At 41.3% G+C, this 24568-nt stretch overlaps 1 protein-coding gene across 2 annotated transcripts in view; it reads right to left on the bottom strand.

Annotated features, from left to right (window-relative positions):
• Window positions 1-3166: 3166 nt before the first annotated feature.
• THBS2 (thrombospondin 2) overlaps window positions 3167-24568 on the bottom strand; it is a 36731-nt gene continuing 15329 nt past the window's right edge. For both annotated transcript variants that reach the window (XM_075089570.1, XM_075089571.1), the window contains exons 13-22: window positions 22546-22764; window positions 18903-19010; window positions 16955-17114; window positions 15373-15491; window positions 14001-14235; window positions 10581-10808; window positions 9874-10145; window positions 8282-8379; window positions 5854-5993; window positions 3167-5159 (exon numbers count right to left, since the gene is read on the bottom strand). In XM_075089570.1, coding sequence (XP_074945671.1) covers window positions 5152-5159; window positions 5854-5993; window positions 8282-8379; window positions 9874-10145; window positions 10581-10808; window positions 14001-14235; window positions 15373-15491; window positions 16955-17114; window positions 18903-19010; window positions 22546-22764 — 1587 coding nt within the window. In that variant the 3' untranslated portion in view covers window positions 3167-5151. The remainder of the gene's footprint in view (window positions 5160-5853; window positions 5994-8281; window positions 8380-9873; window positions 10146-10580; window positions 10809-14000; window positions 14236-15372; window positions 15492-16954; window positions 17115-18902; window positions 19011-22545; window positions 22765-24568) is intronic.

Raw genomic sequence — 24568 nt, 5'->3', positions numbered from 1 at the left:
CGATGAGCAGTGGCAGGATACAAGGTTGTAAAAGATCTCTCCAACGCATTCGCCCGATTCCAACTGTGGCCAGCAGCAGATGGCGAGGGGAAGCGTTATGAACACAAGCAGCGAGTGAGTTATATCCTTTGCAAAATACGTGTATTTTTCTGTGTGTGTGGGTGCGCGCGCACGTGTGTGTATATGACATGTCTACTCAAGAGCTAGACAGAGAGACTTGGAGAAGGCCATAACCATGGGTAGCTTCCTGCACCCGATCAGAACTGCAACACGCCAGCTGGTCTTTTCAGTAGGCAGAGGAAATTCTTCTACCTTTGATGTACTGCATGAACCCGTAACAGATACATGCACACAAGCAGTAAAAGCAGAGCAGAAAATTTGTTCTTAACGTGCAGTTTCACGATGAAATATATACTATTCACTCCTTCCCAAAGTCCGTGAGAAATAAAGCCTGTCAATGAACTTAAGCAGTAACAGACCTGAAATTGGTAAAAGGAAATTTATACAGTGTATCATGTATAATCAACCTCCAGAAACCTCAATAGGTCAAGAAGTGCGATTAAAAACCTGAGATATTTGTATGAATGACAAGAAAATTTGCAGTTATATCGGTGCAACGTAAGCCGTGCAGGCATGAAGGCAGCAACCACCCATTAACTGCCTGGGGCTAGGAATGGTGTTCCCCTTCTAGGCATGTGGATATATGATTTTTAAAGATAAAGATTTCACGCCTTCTGGTGCATTTGGTACAAGCAGCTTTCAAGAAGCAGGATAATGGATTAGAAGGACCATTGGTCTAATCAGTCCCAGGTTTCTTTGGCTTCAGAGTCCCCCCTCCTGATCTACAAGGGTGGTCTTCTCCACACTGGGAACAAGACCTTGCCAAGTTATTACATCGTTATTTATTTTTCATATGGCTTTAGAAAGCAGATGTACCCATGAGAGCCTTAGAGCTCTTCCTCCATGGAGGTTTGCAGCACAAGCCGAGCCCTGAATGTCATCCAGATATCACTCAAGTCCACAGCAAAACTCCCACTGAGCTGACCAAGATGGGGATTTGCCCCACTGACTGTGACAGCCTGTTCAGCTTCTGCCCCCATGGTGTAGCTAGCAAGGAGAGACACAGACGTCAGCATTCGTGATGCTAACGCTGGGCTGCCTGATGTGCAAAATCACAGGTACAACCCCTGGGTAGATTTTTTTTCCTTCCTTTCTGGAAGAAACAATGGTTAACGTGTTACTCTTACAACGGACAGATCTATAAATGCTGTGATTTCAGCCTGACTTTTCAGAATTCAGAGGCTTATCCAAAGTTTATCTGAAAAACCCATCTTTTTAAAAGTGGTCAGGAAGCCTCATCAGAACTTAATTTCAGGGAGGTTTCAGGATTTCAGTATTTCCCCTTTTTTTGGCTGACCCAGAAACAGTAAGATACGTAAAAGTTATCAAAAGGATTTTAAAGGGGAGGAATTTTATCTTTGACTTCTAGTAGATGGGAGCCTGATGCTCAGGGAAATGAAACAAATCCTGCCTGATACCACACAGGGGTCAGTGGGGGAATCAGCGCGCCTGCTCTATTCTGCTTTCCCTTGTGAGAAGAACAGCCTTTCCGCAAGGACCTCAGGCCTTTTTCTTCCATACCCGTATCTCTCTGGGAACCAGAAGTGCAGAGGCTGCAAAATCTTTAAATATGTATTTTCCCCAAATTGCCTAAATATTCCTGAATATCTTCAAAAGCCTGGAGTTAGGACAGAGAGAGGTCAGAGGATGTCATTGCTTTATGTGAACCTGCTCATTCACAGCATAATAGTTGCTTTTTCAGTCCTTCCCTCTCTGTTTTTCTCAGGCACCCTGTGCTAGTGGTGAAGTGCTGCAGTTATGGTTTCACAGGTTTCCGGTCATTTTATTTCCCTGGGTCCATTTTGCGGGGTTTTGGTTGGTTGCCATGAGGGATTTTTTTTTTTTCTTCAAATCATCACTAAGTGTTCCTGCTCAAAACTCTCTTGCAGATCCACACCAGAGATTTAAATGGGACTCTTGAGAACACGGGTAACAAGATCTTGATCGCTCTATTACCTGAACAGTGTCGATCGTTGCCATCCCGGCAGCATAAATAGGAGAAACCCACCTTTCTACGAGACTCAATGTTTGTATTAGTTTAAAGGAGTCTTCAAAAGATTGTGCTGAAGAGAATATAGCTTTCTTGTGGCACGTTCTGAGTACTCGCACTGGAACCAAAAGCCATGGAAAGGGAAGAGCTGGGATATTCGTAAGGCAAAGGAAAGTGAATAGTTGGGATATTCCTACGAGACTATGACTTGAGTTGACACCTCAAAACTGGCATTTTCGTAGGCCGGGCATTCTTACTTTTCCTAACCCAATTGAAATTCCCCTCCCTGGGAGCAGTTCATACTCATGGCAAAGACCTCTCAGGCTAAGGATTTTTTCCTCTATTTTATTCTGTTTGGTGAGTGACGGTTCCCTGGCTCCTGACGTTCTCCAGCGGGAAGGCAATCCTCGCTCGCACCGGCGCGCCCCAGGGACGCAGATGGGACTCGCAGCAGAAGCACTTACAGAACAGGGTCGCAGGTTTGTTCAAACCCTTCGGCCAAGACACAATACAGAGGGTGTTTATGAGCCCAGCACACAAAAAAAAAAAAGCCACCAAAATTTCTCAGTTGCAATGTCATAAATAAAACTTGGGACAGTTCGCCAGGCGGACTTCATGGGGAATGTGTCCTCTTGTCAGAGAGACTAGGAAACCTGCTGTTCTCAACCTTAGAAGACAGTCAGCGATCTGTAACCAGGCAACAGGTTTGCTGGTTTGCTTGAAATGAACTGGTTTATAGCAAGGCAAGAGACTTATTTAACTGGGGGCTTTAGGGAATGGAATATTTTCTTTCAAGAAACATTTTAACTATAAAAAAGGTAAGGAGAATTTTGTTTATAAAAACCTTTTTACAGTTTATTTCCTATCATTAATTTCTTAAAATATATATATATATAAAAATGAGGATCTGACTAAATGAATCGGGACGTTAAATGATAAAGTTCCGTCCAGGTAAACAAATAAATAACTATTTACAATCTTTGGCAAAACAAAATGAAATTTCATTGATCTCACTCTCTCACACACACTTGCAAGGAAAAAAAAAAGAAAAGGAAATTTAAAAAACCATCATAAATAATTTACATAGAATAGGAAAATTATGATACAGTCCAAATATTAACATCTTCATCCCCACACTGATGTCTCTCTCTGACAAAACAAAAAACCCTACACAGCCATTACAATCATTACATTTAATGAAGTCACCCTCCCTTCTGCTTGGGACTTGGGGATACAATTTGAGCCACCAAAAGAAAGAAACTGAAACATTTAGAAACCTCATGAAGAAGACTTGGAAAAAAAAAACTGAAAAAAAAAAACCCCCAGAAACAAACAAACAAAAAGATTTGATAATATAAACACTATAAAATGTGCAATAAAGCCAGCAACTGTAGATTCCTTTCTAATGAAAATGGCAATAAAATCTATTTCACGGGAGAAAAACTTGATGCAACATCTAGCTCGCTGTGCCCAGTAGGAAGGCAGAGGTACTGTATTACTCCATTAGTTAACCCACCTATGAATAGAATTACACCAGCGTGTGTTGTTTGTGAACAAAGCTCATACAACTTAAACAAACTAAAAAAAAAAAAAAGTTAAACATGTTTATACTATTGTATATCTGAATAACTGTTGTATCTGTTTAGAATAAACACTGGTATCCCTTCAGCATTATTTAAGAAGTTCTATATACAGCAGACATAGGTAACAATACAAGATATTAAAATTAGGGTAACTGGATATATATTAAGGTTCCATTTATAAATTCCTTATTATTATTCATTTAACTTTAAAGCATACATGAATATAACCCATGAACCTATACTTAAGCGTATACCATGCTTTGACAATATCTACATACTGTGATATGCTTTTAAAAAGAGCTTTAAAATATCGTTATTTGTGAGTGTATTACTGATGCATTATATGACATGCTTTAAAATAAATTATCAGAGAAGGTAGCTCGGTGTGATAATCATAATAAATACTAACAAAATATTTATAAATGGAACCTTAAATTCATACGTTACCAAATTAAGTAAGAGTGGCGTCGCCACCTGTTCAAAAGCCCACGTCAGGATTCAGGATGTCAAAGTGCTTCTTGCAGCAGAGGCAGGAAAGTGGTTCGGGTCCATTTTGCTCCACATGGTCACGGTATATTCTTTATTTCAAGGGAATGCAAAATATGACGGAAATGGAACAACGGGGAATATTTTTTTGAAAGTCAGACAATAGCGATAGCTGTCGATGTTCAAATGAATTGTTCTTCCCTTTCACAGGGGAGTTTCTAGTTCAATTCTGTTTGGCCTGAATTAAGCCTCCACTAGACAACGCTCTACATTGCAAATTTGACGTTTCTACCAACTGTAATTTTAATGGGTGCTATTAAGGCCATCCTTGCCAGCTAAAGAACATCTTTTTGGATCAAGAAATGTTCACAATTGACCTTTACTTTATTATCCAAGGGCATTTTCATTGTTCCTGTAAATACTGTTGGTACGGCCCTCCATTACTTCGCTGAAATTAGACCCAGAGGCTTTGCGTTACTGAAGTCCAGTCCTGATCAGAGCAAGGAAGTGTCAACCACGCACCTAAGAAGTTACTCAAACACATTTTTCCTCACTTAAAGATAATGACTAATAATCATCACCCCCCCTCTTTTTCTCCATATATATATATAAATACATTAAGTAATTACATTTTTATATGTAAACGTCATTCCTTAAAAAAGACAAATAAACAAATAAACATGTTTTGCTAAGTTTTCACTCTACAAAAGTGTTCTAACGTATCAATCTGCTTTTGCTTCAGTGGTGGGTCGGATGCTCACGTTTCGGTTTCATTAGTCCTGGCTGTGAGAAGGCACTTGGCTGGAGGGATGGCTGAGGCACTCCGGGCAGCAGGGGAGCACCTGGCGAGCGGAGCAGGAGGACAGAGGACAGGAGGTACACAGAAATAGAAACCGGGAGTACCAGGATGTACTGAGGTGTCTAGGTTGCATAGCATTTACAGTACTTTGCTGGTAATGCAGCAACCATTGCTCAAGCATCTGAAAGAAATTGGGAAAAAATATATTAATTATGGTTGCTTTATTCGGTTAGGAAGTCAATCATGCAAGAACAGAGCTCCCTCACGATACAGCATCAGGACGCAGTCCAATGTTTGCTGTTCTGCATTTTCCTACAAGTGTGAGGACGTTTATACAAAAATAGGTATCTGCTGATACAGATAGAGACACACGTATGTGATTGTGCACCCGTGCATTTAAATGCAAATACAAAAATCATATATAAGAAAACCTGGGAAAGCTTTTTCTGTATTTCAAAACATTCTGGACAAGGCACTATAGACAGACACGCTTGTTAAAAGTATCTGCTCTCTCCTTCATGCCTCTTGAAAGAGGGGTGATCCAGAAGTAGCTCTTTGCCTGCAGGACACACAGAAATAGCCCACAAAGAAAAGGGGATACACAGAGAGAATTCTAAGCGCGTATCTCGCCCAGAGATTTCTATCTCATTTTTTCCAGGTGGGTAGTATTAAACATCTGTGTTTTGTTATTCAGATTGAGACTTCTATAGGGGCAAAAGGCATTCGTGGTATTTCAACACAACAAGGTTTACTCCATGCTATGATGTTACGGACTGCTTTCAGTAACTAGAGGATACTTTTCATTTCCATATTTCATGCTTGCTCCACAGGTTATCACAGACCTCAGCGTTTTCCAGACATTTTCTGTAACTAACCTCTGCATTCATATTTGAGGTCAGAGAAATAGACCATCTCTTGCGAGAAGACAAAAAGACCTAATCGTCCACCAGCAAACGTCGTGTCATAGATCGGTCCAGAATCCACCATGACTTGTTTCCCTTCATACACTAAAACTCTGTGAAGCAGAACATAATTGGAATTAGACAAGGACGATAATGCAGTGTCCAGGGCTAAGGGCTGGTAACAATTCCCAAGAACAGAAACGATTAATTTTAACAAGGCACCAGACAACCCAACTTCACTGTAAGGATCGCTTCTCATCTCTATCTCACGCCCACCTGGCTGGCGGCCATAACACATTAATCAGAAGCAGTGGAGCTGTTCCATCAGTAATTTTAAGCACACCATCTGCAAAAGATTTCCCAATTCTTTATTTAGAACAGTCATGTCTCCTGGAATGAACTATGTCGTGTACTAGCATTCATTGATAAGCCCCATCCTGTGAACTCAGGGGTTAGCACAAGACGTTGCCACATCACTTCGCAAAGTCGCCCTTACAGCTGTGCGAACGGCTGATTTATTTATCTTTGGGTGCGAGTGCCAACATCAGAAATTGGAAGAAGCACCCCTTTAGAGTCAAACAAAATATTAATTGCAGACATGATGAATCTCAATGGCAGACATTTTAACAGCTAAATGAAAGCTGGAACGATTTGGATGCAAACAGCTAGACTGATAATAAATTGGAAAAGAAGGAGGTCCTGCGGGTTTTTGGGGGTTGGGGTTTTTTTGTTTTGTTTTTGTTTGGTTTGGGTTCTTTTTAGTGTTTCAGGCATCCATCCTGGAGCCGAAAGACTTCCACAGATGTGTTTTAATTTTCCTTCTCTGTCAGATAGACTGCAGTGCCTTGAACTTGGATTCTCCATTTCTCGTGGGAGACCTTGAGATAGTCAAGGTTCCTAGGCTCTCAGTCTCTTAAAATAACCTTTGGGCCAAATGAGAAGTGATTCTACAGTCTGTTAGAGCAGTCTCTGCAGGAAGAGATTATGCTTGAGTTGACAATACATTAGTTATACAAAGCAGGATGGCTTCACGTGAGGATGAACACACTTGGCCATCTTCCTGTAACTCAAGGGTTAGGGGCGGTTTCCTACTCAGGCAGAAAGGCATGTCCAGAACTTGCTCTACCTTGAGGCGTTTTATTTTCTGAAAGGTGCCCAAAGACAAGTATCAAACTGCTCCCTGACAACGGTATTTAATGGATGGTAAAAAGAAGAGCCAGCAAAAAGAATGACAGATTTTCATGTTCATGTAACCCTATTTAACTGAATTATCAAAATGTCAAAAACCCAAAACTCATGGGAGGAGTTTAATAAATTATTCATCCCACCAAAAAACCACAACTCACACAGCTCTAATCATGTTAATACTGAATTGCTGTTTCTGTAGAAATGAATGGTTTAATGAGTGTATTAGTGAAAAAATTTATTTTATTTAGTTAGTTTCATAAAAACACCTTAAAGAATGAAAGAATTTAATGCCCTGGACCATAGAATTTGTCATGTTAGATTAATCTAATGGGATACAAGTTGAAATATGCTTTGTCTGACACTAAGTAGATTCTCAAAGGAAGATACAGGTAACAGCAACATGAATGAAAACCTCAAGTTTCCTCTTGACCTGTTTCAGTCAATGCTTTGCACTGCAATACTTTGATGCACAAAGAAACTCTTTTCTTTCGAAGAAACAGATAACTTAGACTATCCAAATTTTTCTACCTTTTGCCTTCCACAGCCAAATGAAACTCCCTGGCTCATAAGCACAAACGAGACTTTAAGAGGTAAGGCCAGAGTGTGCCCCATGAAAAATGTCCCCTACAGTTACAGTAGCCAGTAGAAGATAAAATTGACATGGACGGTTAATGCTCCTTCCTTGGAAGGTCAGATAAACAGCTGGGCTCTAAGGAAAGTCATATGCCATAGCTCGTGTGCATTACAGATGTGCTCATGGCTACTCCTGCAGTATTTGTATACGCCACGATGGGAGACAGGATGCTGAAGCAGACAGGCCTACTTCCCTGTGGCAATTCTGGTGTTTCTAATTAATTTCATTCATTCAGATTCCAGAGACTGGGGAGGAATCCCGTGTTCTAATCTTGCTTTGAGTTTTCCTCAGGAATTTTTGGTCCCTTTACAGAAGAGCTATTGAGAAAGAATTTTTTCTTTAATTTAAGAATATTTAGCTGATGTAAATATTGAACCATACACACTAAATTAAATACACCTGGAAAGGAAAATAACTTATTCTAAAGACAACAAAATGCCCCCCAAAATATTGAAACAAACTGTCACACAAGTATCATTATTAGCAGAACTAACAAAGAAACTAATAACATAGCTCTTGTACCAACAGAGACAAAAGTTTTGCTACCAGAAAACATAGAAGTGCAGAAACATTTCTTACTTTATCAATCCCGTTTTAGGCCTATGAATCAAATGCCACCTGTAAGCAGTATAATCTTTCCAGCCAATGTTCTTGGGATCGTGCCACAAAGTGCGCACCTACAGTCGGAATACAAATGCCGTATTAGAAACACACTGTGCTCCGGCAACTGTACATCCCCTATAGTAGCGGTACAGGCAGCCGAAGCTTATTTGCTGCAGGACATGAAACTGAGAACAGTGTTTAACATTTGATGGTATGATCAGCAGGCCTCTTTTACAGGGTGAGAGTAATGAAAATTCCTGCCTTGAATTATTAACGAGTTACTCATCTGTAGGTTCATAGCTGGAGGCACTGAAGACTGTTACAGCATTGAACCCAACTCCCCTTCGGAAGCCCTGCCCCTCTTCGCCCATACACACCCATGCTGCCAGTCAGTGCTACTTTTCCTATCTGTATGAGTGGCTCCACCGAAGGAGCGGGGCTGCAGCTTGCACAGATCACAGAATCACACAGAATCCCAGAATCCCAGGTTGGAAGGGACCTCAGGGACCATCTAGGCCAACCTTTCTGGGAAGAGCCCAGCCTAGACAAGACAGCCCAGCACCCTGTCCAGCCGACTCTTGAAGGTGCCCAACATGGCCGTGCCAACCCCTTCCCTGGGGAGATTATTCCAAAGGTGACTGTCCTCACTGTGAAAAATGTCCCCCTCGTGTCCAATCGGAATCTCCCCAAGAGCAACTTGTGTCCATCCCCCCTTGTCCTCGCCATGGGACTCCTTGTGAAAAGGGAGTCTCCATCTGCTCTGTAGCTGCCCCTTAAGTACTGGTACATGGGGATGAGATCCCCTCTGAGCCTCCTTTTCTCCAGGCTGAACAAACCCAGCTCTCCCAGCCTACCCTCATATGGCAGCTGCCCAGCCCTTGGATCATCCTGGTGGCCCTTCTCTGGACCCCTTCCAGCCTGTCCACATCCTTTTTGTATAGAGGGGACCAGAACTGGACACAGCACTCCAGGTGTGGCCTGACAAGCACTGATGTTACTGCCTGTGGTCTGCTCTTTGAAGCCTCTCGCACTCAGTCAAGGTCTTGTTCCCGTAAGGAGCTCTGAAGTGCAAAATTCCTATCCGCGTGTGAAGCCCCACTGAATTCATTTCCAAAGGCACAAGTTTCTTCCATGGCTGGGCCCTATTTGGAACAGCACCAGTTTTTTTTCTCTTTGTTTTCATTTCTTTTCTCTTTGGCTGTCACTGGTTACTGAACTCCAAACCACGTATAATCTGAACAAGCTGGAACGCTGAAGAAGCAAGTGCCAATACAGAGGTCACAAAGGGTTTGTGGATAACTGAGACCTCTCACTCCTTTCTCTTTGGACCACACCACATCTTCCCTTTTATACATGTAATTTTTTCCATTCATAATTTTTTATACGTGTAATGTTTTCTTTGAAACACAATGCAAATCTTATTATTGACACCAGTAACGTGGGAATTGAAGAAAAGCTGATAAACATCTGCAAAAATGGAGGTGTGAAAGGAAATTCTTTTTAAGACACCTCCCTTCTTTTTAAAATATTAGTCATACATCGTTGGCCTGAAGTTTTAAGTCTCTCACCTGTCCAGGGGTGTTTCCTGTGTGCCAGAGAGCATTTCTCAAGTGTTCACCAGTACCAGTTGTTGAATTCACAACTTTGAGCGACACACCAGAATAGCCATAAGCCCTGGTGGGTTTGTCCTCCCAGTAGGTCTGAGTGACCTGCTTCCACATCAGAACATAAAACCGACTGCTGGACTGGTAGCCAAACACAAATCCGGCATAGTCATCATCTCGGTCTGTGTTAACATAGAAGGTCCCACTGAAGTCAACGGAGCTGAACTCGTCATAGCCTAGAAGAGGACAAAAGAGACAAACCTTTGAGTTCCAATGCCAGGTCCAGCTGCGCATGCCCAAAAGTCCCAGCTCTATCCTGAGTTTTGCCAGGAGTTGTGAACTATCTCTTTCTGTTTCCCTACCTGTAGGAGAGGAGGTAATTACACTTGCCCACCTATTGCAGGGAGGCTTCTGGAGAGAAATAAGTTGTTTATAAGGGGTGTTGAGGAGAGCAGGCGCTATACTTATATCAAGTTCTTCAATGGGGTATTTTGTGTGTGTTACAGTCAGTGATGAGATAAATGGTCAACAAAGGCAAACAGCATTGAGCTGTGTGTCTGTCCAAAGCTTGCAGCACCAAAAGGGTGTGTTTATCTACTCCTCCCCCACCCCCCCCATCACCAGATCACTGGTTATTTTTCCAAAGACAACGGCCGACATCTGATACTCACCTACAGCTATTCCAGGATCAGAGTTGGCAGTCTGCACCAGTTCCTTGCCTTGGTGGCGAATAACCCAGTTGGGATCAATCTGAGCTGTTCCCTTGGGGTCCAGGGGGACCATCTGGAACTTTCTGAAATCAGTTTCACTGATGGCATTGTTTTCAGGGCATACATCATAAATATCTGGGACATTGTCATTGTCGAAGTCATCTTTGCAAATATCACCTCTGCCGTCACCTATAAGCAACGTGAATAAGCAAATGCGATTGTTAGCAATTTGTCCAGCCTTCCTAACAGCTCTCCCACTGACGGAAGAAATTTGTGATACATACGAGTAAGCTATTCTCAAGAAATTGATGGTAGATATAAGTATGCTATTCTCTTGTTTCTCAAAGACTGCTCCAAATGACTCCAAAGAAAGCTTCATTCTCTGAAAGTCCGTTTGAAATGTTGCTGGTAATGACTGGAAGAAGTCATCAACTTAGACCCGGGCCAGAATCTGCCCTGCCAGTGGTTTATGACAGTGATCAGTCTGGGCCCAGTCTATATGCTGCTTTAGAATTGGGGTGGGAAAAGTTGGAAATTCGCTATGTCAATGTAATTCACTAGTGTTTGTATTATATTTTCAGTTTGATTTGTCCCAGATGTGGATACAACGCCACATTTTAATACGTGCAGTGCAAATTTATTTAAGCAATAGTGTTAAAATCTTAATCTTCCTGCACATTACTAAATCTTTAAAATCTTTACATACAATTGAAGATATTAAACTTTTTTCAGACTTTTTAATCTCTGCCTCAAGATTCCTTCGGCAACAATCCACCTAAAGTGCTTCAGATTGCAGAAATGTCACATCTATGTAAAAGAAAGTGAGGACAGTATTGCAGTAAAATATGCATACGTGCACAGTCACCCTTTCACTTGTGGGTAGAACAATTTGTCTTATAAAAATGTAGTGCTTCAGAAAAATGTAAGAAAAAAAAAAAGAGAAGTACTGTATCCAACAGGACTAGCCCTGGAGGAATGGAAATATTAGATTTTGTTATATGAATTGCAAGAAGTGTTTTAGAGAGCCTAAAAATACATCCATAGAGCTCAGCTACAGTTGTGCTGCTGCTGCTCAACACTTTTACTATGCTCAATATTTTTTAAAAAATATATTTCCTTTCTTCATTTACCCATGATATTGGTGGAAACCAGTAGACGTGACGTGCCTTGAATAGCAGGTGGTGAAAGGAGGCATGTAAATAAAAAAATATCTCGTTGCCAATGCCACTGTTGTTCAGTGGCACACAATAGGACAAACACTTGAAAATAAAGTCGAAAAACTTGGCTAGACAAGTACAGAAACAAATTAGCAAATGGCTCTGACTTTTACGACAGAAACCACTGGATATTACACTGACTAGTAACGTAAAACCAGAACTGGCAGCTAATTTGTTTCTATCCTCATATAGCTGAGCGGTTGCTTTCTTTTAATTTAAGTGTTCGTGACTGGTCTAAGAACATGGGAATTATCACAATGGGAAATAGCAGTGATCCAGCTCATTCATTATTGACCTACTACTAGGTGCTTCACAGACAAATGGAAACCTACGTTACTGTGCCTAACCAGCACAGCATTATCCAAGTATGAAGCTTTCAGAGAGAAAGCAGAACGAATTTCAGGCAAGAGCCAATAATAATGTAGAGAAAGATGAATCATCTAATATCTCTAAGACTTTCTGCAGTTCAGATATGTGGTAAAATGGTCCCATTTTCCACCGTGGCAATCAGCCATGGAGAACTCCAAATCCTGACCAGCTGTGCGCTCCTGCACCTGTCTGTCTTAGTACTTATTGGAAAAAAAGAGAATGAATTTCCAATTTTATTCCCTTTGCCAATATCAAAGAGGTAATTCTTGAGTAACAGGAGAATCTAATTATTCACTGAAAGTCCTGCTGACGTTCATTTGGGAGTGAGCTGCTGCTGACAACACTGGGTCCCTGTCAAGGAAAGTTAGAAAGCATTTGTTTACCCAGCCATGTCCAACAGCTCTCTCCGGGGACTCGTATTTTTATGCTATAGATCCCATCTTCACGACCGTAGGAGCATCTTTCAGCTTTATTTATTGCTTTTCCAAGATTTCTGTTGGACCTGCCACTGTCATTGCAGAGATGAGCTGGCTAAACCATTTAAATTGACTCTTTTGGGGAATATACATTCCATACCGTGCATATATACTCCATACATAAATGTAGCCTCTCTCACAAGATCCAGGTGACAGCTGACTATAAAAAACTACCCCAATTTGGGGGCACCTTTATTCTGGAATATTTCTGAAATTAAAGGGCTATTCCAGACATTGGCAAGTACAGGGATATTCCCATTCTATCACTGGACTGAAAGGTTAAGTAATTTAAGAACTACGAGTGACTACCAGCCAGAAACTTCCTTCTGCAAGCAGCGGTCTTACCAGGAAATCAGTCAGGGCCCAGGATTTTATCTTTCTAAACGTTCATAAAACCATATTGTGGAGGTACTAAATTCTGCCTTCAATTTCACCAGCATAGCCATGGAACGACTCCAGCAAGCTGTGTAACTCACAACAGAAATTGCTCGCCTGTATTTATTGCAAGGGCCATTACTCGTAGACATATTACAGTGGTTTTTGAAAGATCATATGTATTTTTACTAAATTAAACTTATCATTGTGAAACTATCACTATGTCATTATTGAAATACGGCCAAACATAGGGGACTGTTTGAGAGTGACCAGCAACGTTTTATCACTGAACTGTAGAAAAGAACAATCCATTTCTTAAACTGTGATATGAACATAATCAAGACATAGTTAAAGCTACCTATAAAGCAAATTAGAGAGAAGCTGCTCAGAAGAATTTTTTTTTTTTTACAAAAATAATTTTAAAATAACAATAATTTTAAGCTTAAAAAACTTGGAGAAATAGTCTGTTTTTCAAAATAAAACAGCACTAAACCATGTTTTTTTTCCATTTCAGTTTTCAGAAGGCAACTTGTTTTGAAAACAAAGCAACTAATTTTTTATTTTTAAGACATCTAAAACTCAAGCTTTCTGGAATATCTTCCCAAAGTTTTTTTCACTTTGAATTCCCAATTCAAAAATTCAAAGTGAAAATCAGAAATATATATATTAAGAAAAAGTAATCTGGTGTGGGATTTTTTTTTTTAAATTTCTTACAGTTGTTCTTCTAGAAATAAGTATGTGCATGTCTGAGATCCTGTCGAAGAGATTTCCTAATGCTCTAACTCGGGACCAAACTGGCCAGTGCAGTTCCACTGAAGTCCATGGTGTCTCAAGTGTCAAAAGCAGCTCAGTTTGATCAGAAGTGTTTATCGTCATCAGATACTAACACTCCAAGATCAGAATTGGATTCTAAGAACTAAACGAAATTCATATGACATTCTTACCGTCAGAGTCCTCCTGGTCAGGGTTGTATCTGAGTCGACAATTGTCCCTGTCATCTGGGACACCGTCGTTGTCATCATCAGGATCACAGGCATCTCCTTTACCATCTTTATCATGGTCAGCCTGGTTAGCATTGGGGATGTAAGGGCAGTTATCTTGGTTGTTCTGGTGGCCATCTTCATCTATGTCCTCATTGTTGTCACACTGGTCACCAACAAGGTCATTATCTGCATCAGTCTACCAAAAAAAAAAAAAAGGAAGAAGTAAACAGGAGGAGCTGGAAGCCATTGCGTGCCAGGGAAGCTATGACGTGGTCGCCATCACGGAAACATGGTGGGATGAGTCGCACAACTGGAGCACTGCGATTGATGGCTACAAGCTCTTTAGAAGGGACAGGCAGGGAAGGAGAGGTGGAGGGGTAGCCTTGTATGTTAGAGAGTGTTTTGACTGTCTGGAACTCAATGACGGTAATGATAAAGTTGAGGGCTTATGGGTAAGGGTCAGGGGGAAGGCCAATAAGGGGGACATCCTGGTGGGAGTCTGTTATAGACCACCCGACCAGGATGAGGAGACAGATGAAGTTTAGGTTGGATATTAGGAAAAACTTATTCACTGAAAGGGTTGTCAGGCATTGGCACAGGCTGCCCAGGGAGGTGGTGGAGTCTCCATCCCTGGAGGTATTCAAAAGAAGGGTAGACGTGGTGCTTGAGGATATGGTTTAGTGGCGGGCTTGGCAGTGACAGGTTAGCGGTTGGACTCGATGATCTGAAGGGTCTTTTCCAACCTTAACGATTCTATGATTCTATAAATTTAATATTGTTACTAAACACAAAAGTATGGATAGCTTGGTATTTAATTTCTCAACATTTCTCTTCAAAGACTACTCTGGAAACAAGTAATATCATGATGACAACTGTGCTTAAAGCAGAAACATAACTTCAAACTAGTATAACTACTTATTCTGCCATCAGTGCATAAGATCTGGTCCCCAAGACATTTCCAGGGCAGGTTTTTAGCTATGATCTTCATTGCAGTCTGGGAAGCACATTTTCTGATTGCTTCTGTATGCTTGATGTCACTTATCTGTGCATGGACCAACAAACTGAGGCATCCCAAACGCAGCCCTGTGGCTGTTCTCACTTGCCACGGGGGAAGAAAGCAGTTCACCAAAGCCTTGAAGATGGATTAAAGATACCATCACTCTACTTCCCTTTCATCTGATACAAAGAGATCTGAGAACCTGAGGTGTGAAAATGAGCAATACAGCTCCACCTCTTTAGCTCTACTGCACACGGGGACCAACAGCAATTCCTGTGTTCTTTTCTCTGCCCCCGTTCTGACTTTACCATTGAGTTAACAGCCTCTAACATTTACCTGGTCTGGATTATGCATCAATGGACAGTTGTCACACTGATCACCAACTCCATCACCATCTGTATCACTCTGGTCTGTGTTATAGACGTAAGGACAGTTATCTCGTTCATTAAAAATGTCTATGAGGGGAAAAAAAAACCAACAAAAGATTGAAGAAAACAGAATGATACAACATCCAGCACCAACAGCCTCCAACCACAGAAGTCATCAGTAAAGAAGCAAGGCTCTTAGGGGGCTCACAGGCTTCCTGATTGCTACCACGTGAAACAGCAAAGACTAATATTAGAAAAAATTATGGTATCAATTCCACTTTTCTTGCTATGATAGACTTCCATATGTATTTTACTAAGGGAGTTCCCCAGCGTAAGGGTAGATTACGTCTTAAGAATTTAGCCCTTTTTCACAGAATAACAGATAAAAGGGTGGGGTATTTTTTCTTTTTAAATAATTTGACTTGGATTTTCTTCCCAGACGCTTTAAGGAATGGGATAGAATGCACAGCTATAACATGGTGGAATTTCTGAAGAGTTTTTTAAAGGAACAACTGCATTAACGTTCAGCTGCCTCAGCACTAAATAATTTCATTTCACCAGAACATGTGCATCATTTATTGGACAACATGACAAATTTTCAGAAGAAACTGTTCCCCCTCGGGAAACTTTATTATACAACTGACAATCTCCTTCAAAATTATACTACAGTGAAAAGAAACAAAAATAAGATACGTTGGCATAGCCGTCTGGAAAAGGTACAAGGACCCTCTCCCACATTATCTGGTCCCTGGGTATTTGCATAATCTTTCAGCCAATAACGTATGATTATATTTTTCTTCAAATGCAAAACTCCCATGAGCACTACTAAGAACCTGATCATCAGGATGAGAGGACTTTAAAACGTTGAGAAGTTCAAGTCAGACAAGCATCCAGAAGTTTAAGACATTACTGAAGGAAATCCAAAACTAGAATCCTTCAACTTCTAGTACTTCTGGGTTCTCATAAATTTGAAATGCTGCAGGGATATGATTTTTGAATGGCATTTAAGTGCCTTTTCCCCCTCCGGAATTCTGACCAACTCTGGGTCATATAGGCATGTACTGTAGATGAAATAAAGACCTTTAATAATATTTTAAGACACATAAAAAAATGTGTATTTGGATTACTGTGGGCTTTGCAGTATGTTCATAGAAAAGCAGATTAATTTCCTACAGATATTGTCTTAACCGCATGGATGTTCTGATGTTCTTTTCCCTCCCTAAAAAGGAATAAAAAAAGTCAACAGAAGTGTTATATTAGACCGTGATTACTCTGGAACACAAGACGAAGGAAAGAATTTTTGTTAGGATTACACTGATAAAAGACTTGCTGTGATTCATTCTTCAATAATATCCATTGTAGTCCTTTAGGGACTTTGCGGACAACTAAACTACACAGGACAGATGAACCGCAGCCTTCTCTTTCTTCTGCATTTTTGAGCAGCTAGACCCAATTTTATTCCATGTGTAAAAGGAGGTAGCCTGTCTTACTGGACATAGAACAAAGTGTACTTGTGGAACAGCACTTAAATCTCAAAACCGAAAGCGTACCGTCTCCATCAATATCCACAGCACATGAGTCACCCTCCCCGTTATTATCTGTGTCAATCTGCGCAGGGTTGTGCACATAGGGGCAATTATCACAGCGGTCACCAACTTCATCCTTGTCATAATCAAACTGACGAGGGTTGAACAGAAGAGGGCAATTGTCCTAGTGAGAAGAAATAGAAGATTTCAGAATATAAATCACAACCCATGAGAGCATACTATGAAGTGGTAACTCTTCCCATTCATCTTGGACAGGGGCAAAAAATCAAAATATTAATGCATTATTTTTTCAGTGGACAAGTTGTACCTACACTGAAGATCTTGGTGGTAACAGGATGGTATCTGCACGGCCTGGCTCACTGTCTGTTTTTGTACATGGCATGCAAAACGTGTTCCATATCTCACTAGCAGAGCAACAGACTTTTAAAATTGGATCTGTACTCAGATAGTTCAATGAAAGTGTATCACTGGCACATGTGCTTTTAAAAAAATATAATCAGAAGGTGTTGTAAAATCAGGCCAACTTCAGCTGCATACTATATTTTTTCGAAAAAAATAGGATTGTTACTCTGACTTTTTTGTAACAAACTAGAATCGATGTTCTCACTTTTAAACCACATATTTTGATTTTTCAATTTAAACAAGGATTGACTTTCTTGTGGGTTGTGTTATGTTGCATATGATAATAAAAGGTTAAAAGTTTCAAAAAGCAAAGTTAAAATGAAATACTCTTATTGACTGAAAATACTTTTTCCCTGAGACCATTCCTTTCAATGGAATTTTGAAAATTTCATTTCAGTTTAGTCCCTAATTTGAAGGTCTGCCAGAACAAGAATTCTTATGTCTCACACATCCCCAAATTACACATGGACTCTTGCACAGGCACGAGGAAGCACTGAGTGTTGAAAGCAAAGAACAAACCAAACCAAAGCAGTGGGAGTGATGGCGACAAAAGCATCATGGAATCTGAGGGGAGATCATTTGGGAAAAAAATCTTTAAATTACTTTTTCTCTGCTAAAGCAAAAACCATCCATAAGGAAATAATAATTTCTGTAGCCCAACATTTTAAATTCCTCAGAAATACGTTTTATACACTCAAGGACAAGATATAGAGGCAAGTCAAAATTTCATGCTGCTCATAAAACTGAACTTCTGGCTACAATTTTTCAACTATATGTACTAAATCGTACTATTTTATCAAATGATTCTTTGTTTTTTTAAATAGTCTAAGCAGAGGCTCTATGAACACCGTTCTAACCCAACTTTAACCATCTGAAGTTCTAGAGCATCTAGGCTCCCTCTGAAGGGAACAAAGATGAACAGTAAATTCCTAAAACGAATTCACTCGTCCTCAACCTGTTCAGAAAAGGCAGGGTGAATCCCACTCCGGAGGTGCCTCTGTCCTTTTGCTGAATGTACAGGGAGAACAGGTTTAGACTCACTGCCTGCCTTTCAGGCTCTGGAGGTAAATGAATTTCAGTCTTGTGATCTAAAGGATGAAAGCATGAACCAGGCTATAACTTTCCTCCCATCATTTTCCCTTGATGCTGGCTGTGTTTATAGTTATTATTATTCATCATAACTTGTTTCCAACATACCTCAGATATAATATCTACCAGCTTTTCAAATACAATGGACCCATCATTCTTCCATTGCAAAATAAGAAAACCCAATACCACCTTCCATTAAACTGTTTTCATGCACGCAACTGAACCCAGAACTGATATGAAGAACATCACTCAGCCCCAGGCTCCGCAGGCTGCTTTTGTCTGCACCGTGCTACTCTCTGACCGAACACAGCTTTGCTCTGCACCAACCATCATTCAGGAAAGGCAGTGCAGAAAAACTCAGCTGAAGCTCTGAACAATAAAGCTCTCATCTATTGTAATGGTTTTCCTTAAAACCAGATGTTTAGGTCAAATGTACTGAAGATACAGAAATGCATCTTACTTTGTCATCTTCGACACCATCGTTGTCATCATCCTCATCGCAGGCATCTCCTTTACCATCTTTATCAAAGTCTTCTTGGCCAGAGTTAGGCAGAAGAGGGCAGTTATCCTGGCCAAAAGAAATAGTCAATACATTATGTTCACATTATGTCAGAACGACTTCCCTGGGCAGAATAGGAGATACAGTACGCCAGAGGCTATAAAACAAGAACAATCGATCACAAATACTTTTAAAAGTGCCTGTTTGTTTGCTGCCAAAGATAGTAGTTCATTTGCTGCTTTCAGATTGTAAAGCGAGTTAAGTGCATCTGCGAATCGTTCCATTTCCCAGCTCTCCTTCTGTTAAAGGGACGTTTCCAGTAAGTTTTGGATGAAACTATCCAGCAGAGAACAAACACACCACATGCACACACATGCACTCTTACATCGACTTTTTACAGACATCTCATGAAGTATGTTTGAAGATTACATATAAACCGACCGGGTTTGGTTGCCAGAAAAATAAAGATACGAGCCAGGAGACGGTATTCAGAAATGGTGGTTCATATGGAAAATTACTGGAATGAAGTAGTACATTGCAACGAAGGGGAACACTGTACGAAGCAGTGTTGAAAAACATGCCTTTATGCTGTTCTGCAAAACAGTACCTTTGCACTCCTGTGCCCCCATGGCTTTGAAAATAGAAGGCAAATGCATCTATTTTGTATCACAGCTTTGTTAAGAATTATTAGTTTAAATGAGCAAGTCTCAGATTACACTGAAAAAAGGGGAATAGTCTGCCAAACTTTTAGCATGTATTCCTTTTTAAAATACTAAAATCAGCTAAAAATGGATTGCAATTCTACCACTGGCTAAGAATAAATACATCTATAAAACCCCGCTCAATTATTCTCACATTCCGTATCTACCTTAGGCTAAAATTACAGCTGCCAGAGTGCAGAAATACCTTTTTGTACCCTAAGAAAATTAATACTACAGTAACATTCCTAGCCCTGTTTTCAATCTCAGTGGTTCTAACAGTATAGATACTTTAAGAAAAAGAAAATTGGCAAATTCGTGATAAATATCAAAACCCCAATGAAACTCCAAATTTTTTGTGGCACTTTTTTACCAAACACCTGTGAACAGCCTTGACTGTCCAACTCAACACTGCTTATCAGTTTAGTTGTATTTATACAACTAAAATTTTTTGAAACAATGAAAGAAATCAGCCGAAGCTTGTTCAATGACTTTGTATTTTTGTCCGTCTGTCTGTATTCTCTATAGATTTGAGTCCAATTGCATACAAATCTTGCAGTAGGGTGGAGATCTCATGGGTAGCAAGTTCCTATAAACTTTTTACAAAGAGGTACTGGTGTAGAGGAGAGAGATCCTACCAGTGCACTCGAAAAGTCTCATATTAAATATTAGAAAGAGGACTTACTAGATATCACACCCTCCACCTAGGAACTGAACCTTGAAGCACAACCCACTGGAAGCTAGGCTTCTTTGGTTCACCTACTGGTATGATAATTCTTATGGGAAAAAAAGGTTATTTTAATGTGAATGAAAAAGAAATTTACACTAAAAGCTATTGCTAAGATACTATTTTTTTTATTATTACTACTTGCTTAATTTATATAGCTTTGCTTAGACAGTAAGTTAACTTTCAACCATTATCAGGTCAAGGAAAGAAGCTTTGGTCTGCTTTTTTTAAATCAAGTTACTCAAGTAGGGTATCTCATAATGACTATAAGGATCTGACAATACATGGTATTTTTAAGGAGTTTTGTGGGTTTTTTTCTCCCCTTAAATGAAACACTTGTGTCTATTAGAACAACACATGTATTATAGAAACCATGAATCAACCTTTGAAAACAGTTTTTTTCTGAATGGGTTCAGCATGGTTAGTTTTCATTAAAAACCGAACATTTGCATTACATCTTGAGTCAACATGTGCAAATTCTGATGACAGGAACTGAAAAAGAATACATGAACTGCAATTGTTGAATTGGCTGGATCCGCAATAAACAGACATCAGCTACAGTGAGGGAGTTCAACATTTGAGGCTCAAATTTCCCTCCACATCTGAAACTCTTCTGCTGATAAAGGCCAGATTTGCAACTTCAACTGGATTACACCTGAGTGACTTCTGATTCTCCCCAACAGCCTGACTTCAAACTTTCCTAGTCTCTTGATCCATATTTGTTTTTTTAACCACTGTAGTGGTGTAGAACTCAGCCATTTTTGCATTTCTTTCCGCATTATTTAATCTGAAATTATTGTGCTAGAACTTCATGACAGTTTAGAGGTAGATCACTAACATGGAGAAGGAGAAACTACAGTGTTTCAGGTCTGGGGGAAAAAAATCCCAAAACCTCAGAGGAGAAAGCATCGACCTTGCAGCCACGACTGATTCAGCAAAATACGTGAGCACATGCCCTAGGGAAAGCAAGTAGGTAACCCAGTGTGGCCAGTGGTCCCACTGGTATGTGTTTAAATCTGAGCACTTGTTTATGCCTTCTACTCATGTAAAGCTCACTTCACCCCAGTTGCTTAATTTGCTGCTGCAGTGTGTGCGTCTCTGTATTGTGCCTGTCCTTCAACCATCAGTGGGGCCACCACTCAGAACTGATCCAGGGAATTACCTGTCCAGGGGGTGCCTTCGCCCCCCAGCTATTTGGGCCGTTGTTAACCTGGTGGACCTGGAACAACTTTCAGCCTGGTTCTGCACAGCAGTGTAACTCCTTCAGGATGAGACATCCAAGCATGCTCACGGTTGCTGAGCAATTTCCACAAGAAGGAACCTCAGATTATAGAGCTGAAGAGGACTTGTAACGTGCTTCAGATGAGCACAGGCCCAAATCCCAGGGAATATATCATGGTGGACACCAACTCCTAAACATACATCGCACTATTTTTAGGCTCCCTGATGCTTATTTTCTCCTTGGTGTAGTAATGTTTCATTTTTCACTGCAAGGGCACAGCTGCAGCAGCAAGGGTGGAGAACAGTTCCCCTTGCCAGGTGTAAAACCAATGGTGGCAGGCAGATCATTGCTCTTGGGAGGGTGAGAGCTGGGACCCCCCATCTCTGAAGGGTAAGATAGGCTGAATCTCCCACCCTCTCCCACTGAGCTTTTGCAGTAAGCAGAACAATTCTGTCTAATTACTCACTCATTCCTCTCTTAGGTTCCTGTTGCCAAAAATTATGTCAGGCTCTGAATCCAGTTTTCACAGAGAGTGTGACCTGCTTAACCCTTTAAAAGGAAAGGGTAGTTCAAGAAAGCATTTAGAACTGTAGACCTTATGTGGCTGTCAGTGTCTTGTTAGAAGCCTTTCAGGCAGGATTTCATACTCACCTGCGCCCCAACATTCCTCTTCAGTTCTCACTAGCTGCGTGCTCCACACCCGTGCTCTAGGCAGCCCCTGCTCAGTGTGCTAACTCTATTCACAAACATCCCAACTCTGGATTTCATTTTGAGAATCCCTTGCTGGATCTAGTGTTAAGTGAATACACATTTCACAGCACCTCCTAGAAAATGAGGATGCTGTAAAAGTCACAGCGACCACCAGCCTGATGCTGAAAAGTGTTATTCACAACTATTTAGGAAAAAAAAAGAAAATTTGGTTGTGGTGTGGCATTTTTATCAACCTTTTTTACTTACCTTCACACAATGGTATGTTGCATTAGCAGCACAGACTAAGTTATTATTAGGCCAGCCATCCAAATCCGAATCCTCACCACAGATGCGTCCATCACCAGCATAACCTGTCCTACACTCACATTTGTACATAGGATCACTGAAATGGCCCAGATAGATGCACTCTGCAGACTTATGGCAGCTGTGTGTCTTGTCCTTGCATGGATTCTCAGGTTCACAGACCTGTAACAGATAGAACATACTCACTGAAACCTGATGATGTTCGCAGCCAGCTGTGTGTACCTCAGCTTTGTCAAAATCAGGCCAGTTATTTAGATGCCTAAAGATAGGAACTTTGAACTGTGGTCAGTAAGTCATACTGCTCAGACAGTCCACAACTCCAGACAATGTGTACAATGGAAATAATTAAAACAAACCACAGGAAAAACTGGACATTATTCAAAAAGCAATTAAAGTGATTAACATTTTCGGAACTCTTATCTGCTTTCTTCCAGATGTCATTCATCCCCAGAAATTAACTGCAACAGAAAGCAGACTGTACTCACCTCTTTCCTTTAGCATTCTGCCTGCCAGTATGCAAGGACTATCTTATTTTCTTAAATCAAAGAGACCCTAATGAATTCTCATGTTCCACTCAAGTACGTTTTTGTTACCTCTTTGTTATCGCTTTGCTTATTTTCACTGACAGTATCTGAGAATCTTACACAGATGTTTTACATTTAGCCTTCACACGTTGAACTAACTACAGATCGATTCAACAGCAACGAAGAGAAGGCATCCCATGACATCCATTTTAACAATTTTGTCTTGTCTATCAAACCATGGTCTTCAATATCACTTCCACTTCTTCCTGTCCTTCACCACTGATAGGTGTTGGCCCAATGGAATTTAGGGAGTGAGAACTTCAGACATATGTCTGAAGACACCCAAATTAACAGCATTATATTTATGGATAGAATGTTCCTGATTCTTTGGTTTCCAATCCCCAGAGTAGGTATATACACCAGAGAGAAATGAGTGCAAATTATAGCATCATTAAGGTTGAAAAAGACCTCTAGGATCACCAAGTCCAACCGTCAATCCAACACCACGTCTCCTAAACTATGCCCTGAAGTGTTGCATCTACACAGTTTTTGGACACCTCCAGGGATGGTGACTCCCCCACCTCTCTGGGCAGCCTGTGCCAGTGCCTGACCACTCTTGCACTAAAGACATTTTCCCTCATATCCAACCTAAACCTCCCCTGACGCAGCTTGAGGCCGTTCCCTCTCATCCTGTCACTTGTTCCTTGGGAGAAGAGACCAACCCCCCCCACTCCAGCCCCTCTCAGGCAGCTGCAGAGAGCGAGAAGGGCTCCCCTCAGCCCCCCCTTCTCCAGGCTAAACCCCCCCAGCCCCCTCAGCCGCCCCCCAGCACACTTGTGCTCCAGACCCTGCCCCAGCCCCGCTGCCCTTCTCTGGACACGCTCCAGCCCCTCAAGGCCCTTCTTGTCCCGAGGGGCCCAAACCTGAGCCCAGCATTCGAGGTGGGGCCTCCCCAGGGCCGAGCACAGGGCCCCATCCCTGCCCGGCCCCTGCTGGCCACACCAGTGCTGACACAAGCCCGGGGGCTGGTGGCCTCCTTGGCCACCTGGGCACTGCTGGCTCATGCCCAGCCGGCTGTCAGCCAGCCCCCCCAGGGCCTTCTCCGCCGGGCACTTCCCAGCCCCTCTGCCCCAGGCCTGGGGCGTTGCCTGGGGTTGGTGCGACCCGAGGGCAGGACCCGGCCCTTGACCTTGTTAAACCTCACACAATTGACCTCGGCCCATTCATCCGGCCTGTCCAGATTTGGGAATGCTTGATTCTGCCATTTTACATTCATTTGGTGCAACTGTGCAGATGCCTAGAGAGAATAAAACCCTTAAAAAAACCAACCCAAGATTCAGTGTTTTGTTACGCAAACCAAGTGTACCCTGGAACAGCGGTTATCTATTTCAGGTTATCTTTGTTTGCTTTCATTCACAGAAATTTTCAGATGAGAATGACTC

Source organism: Phalacrocorax aristotelis, chromosome 3, assembly GCF_949628215.1.
Source record: "Phalacrocorax aristotelis chromosome 3, bGulAri2.1, whole genome shotgun sequence".
Taxonomy (NCBI): Eukaryota; Metazoa; Chordata; class Aves; order Suliformes; family Phalacrocoracidae; genus Phalacrocorax; species Phalacrocorax aristotelis.
This window is presented reverse-complemented; position numbering and strand designations above follow the sequence as displayed.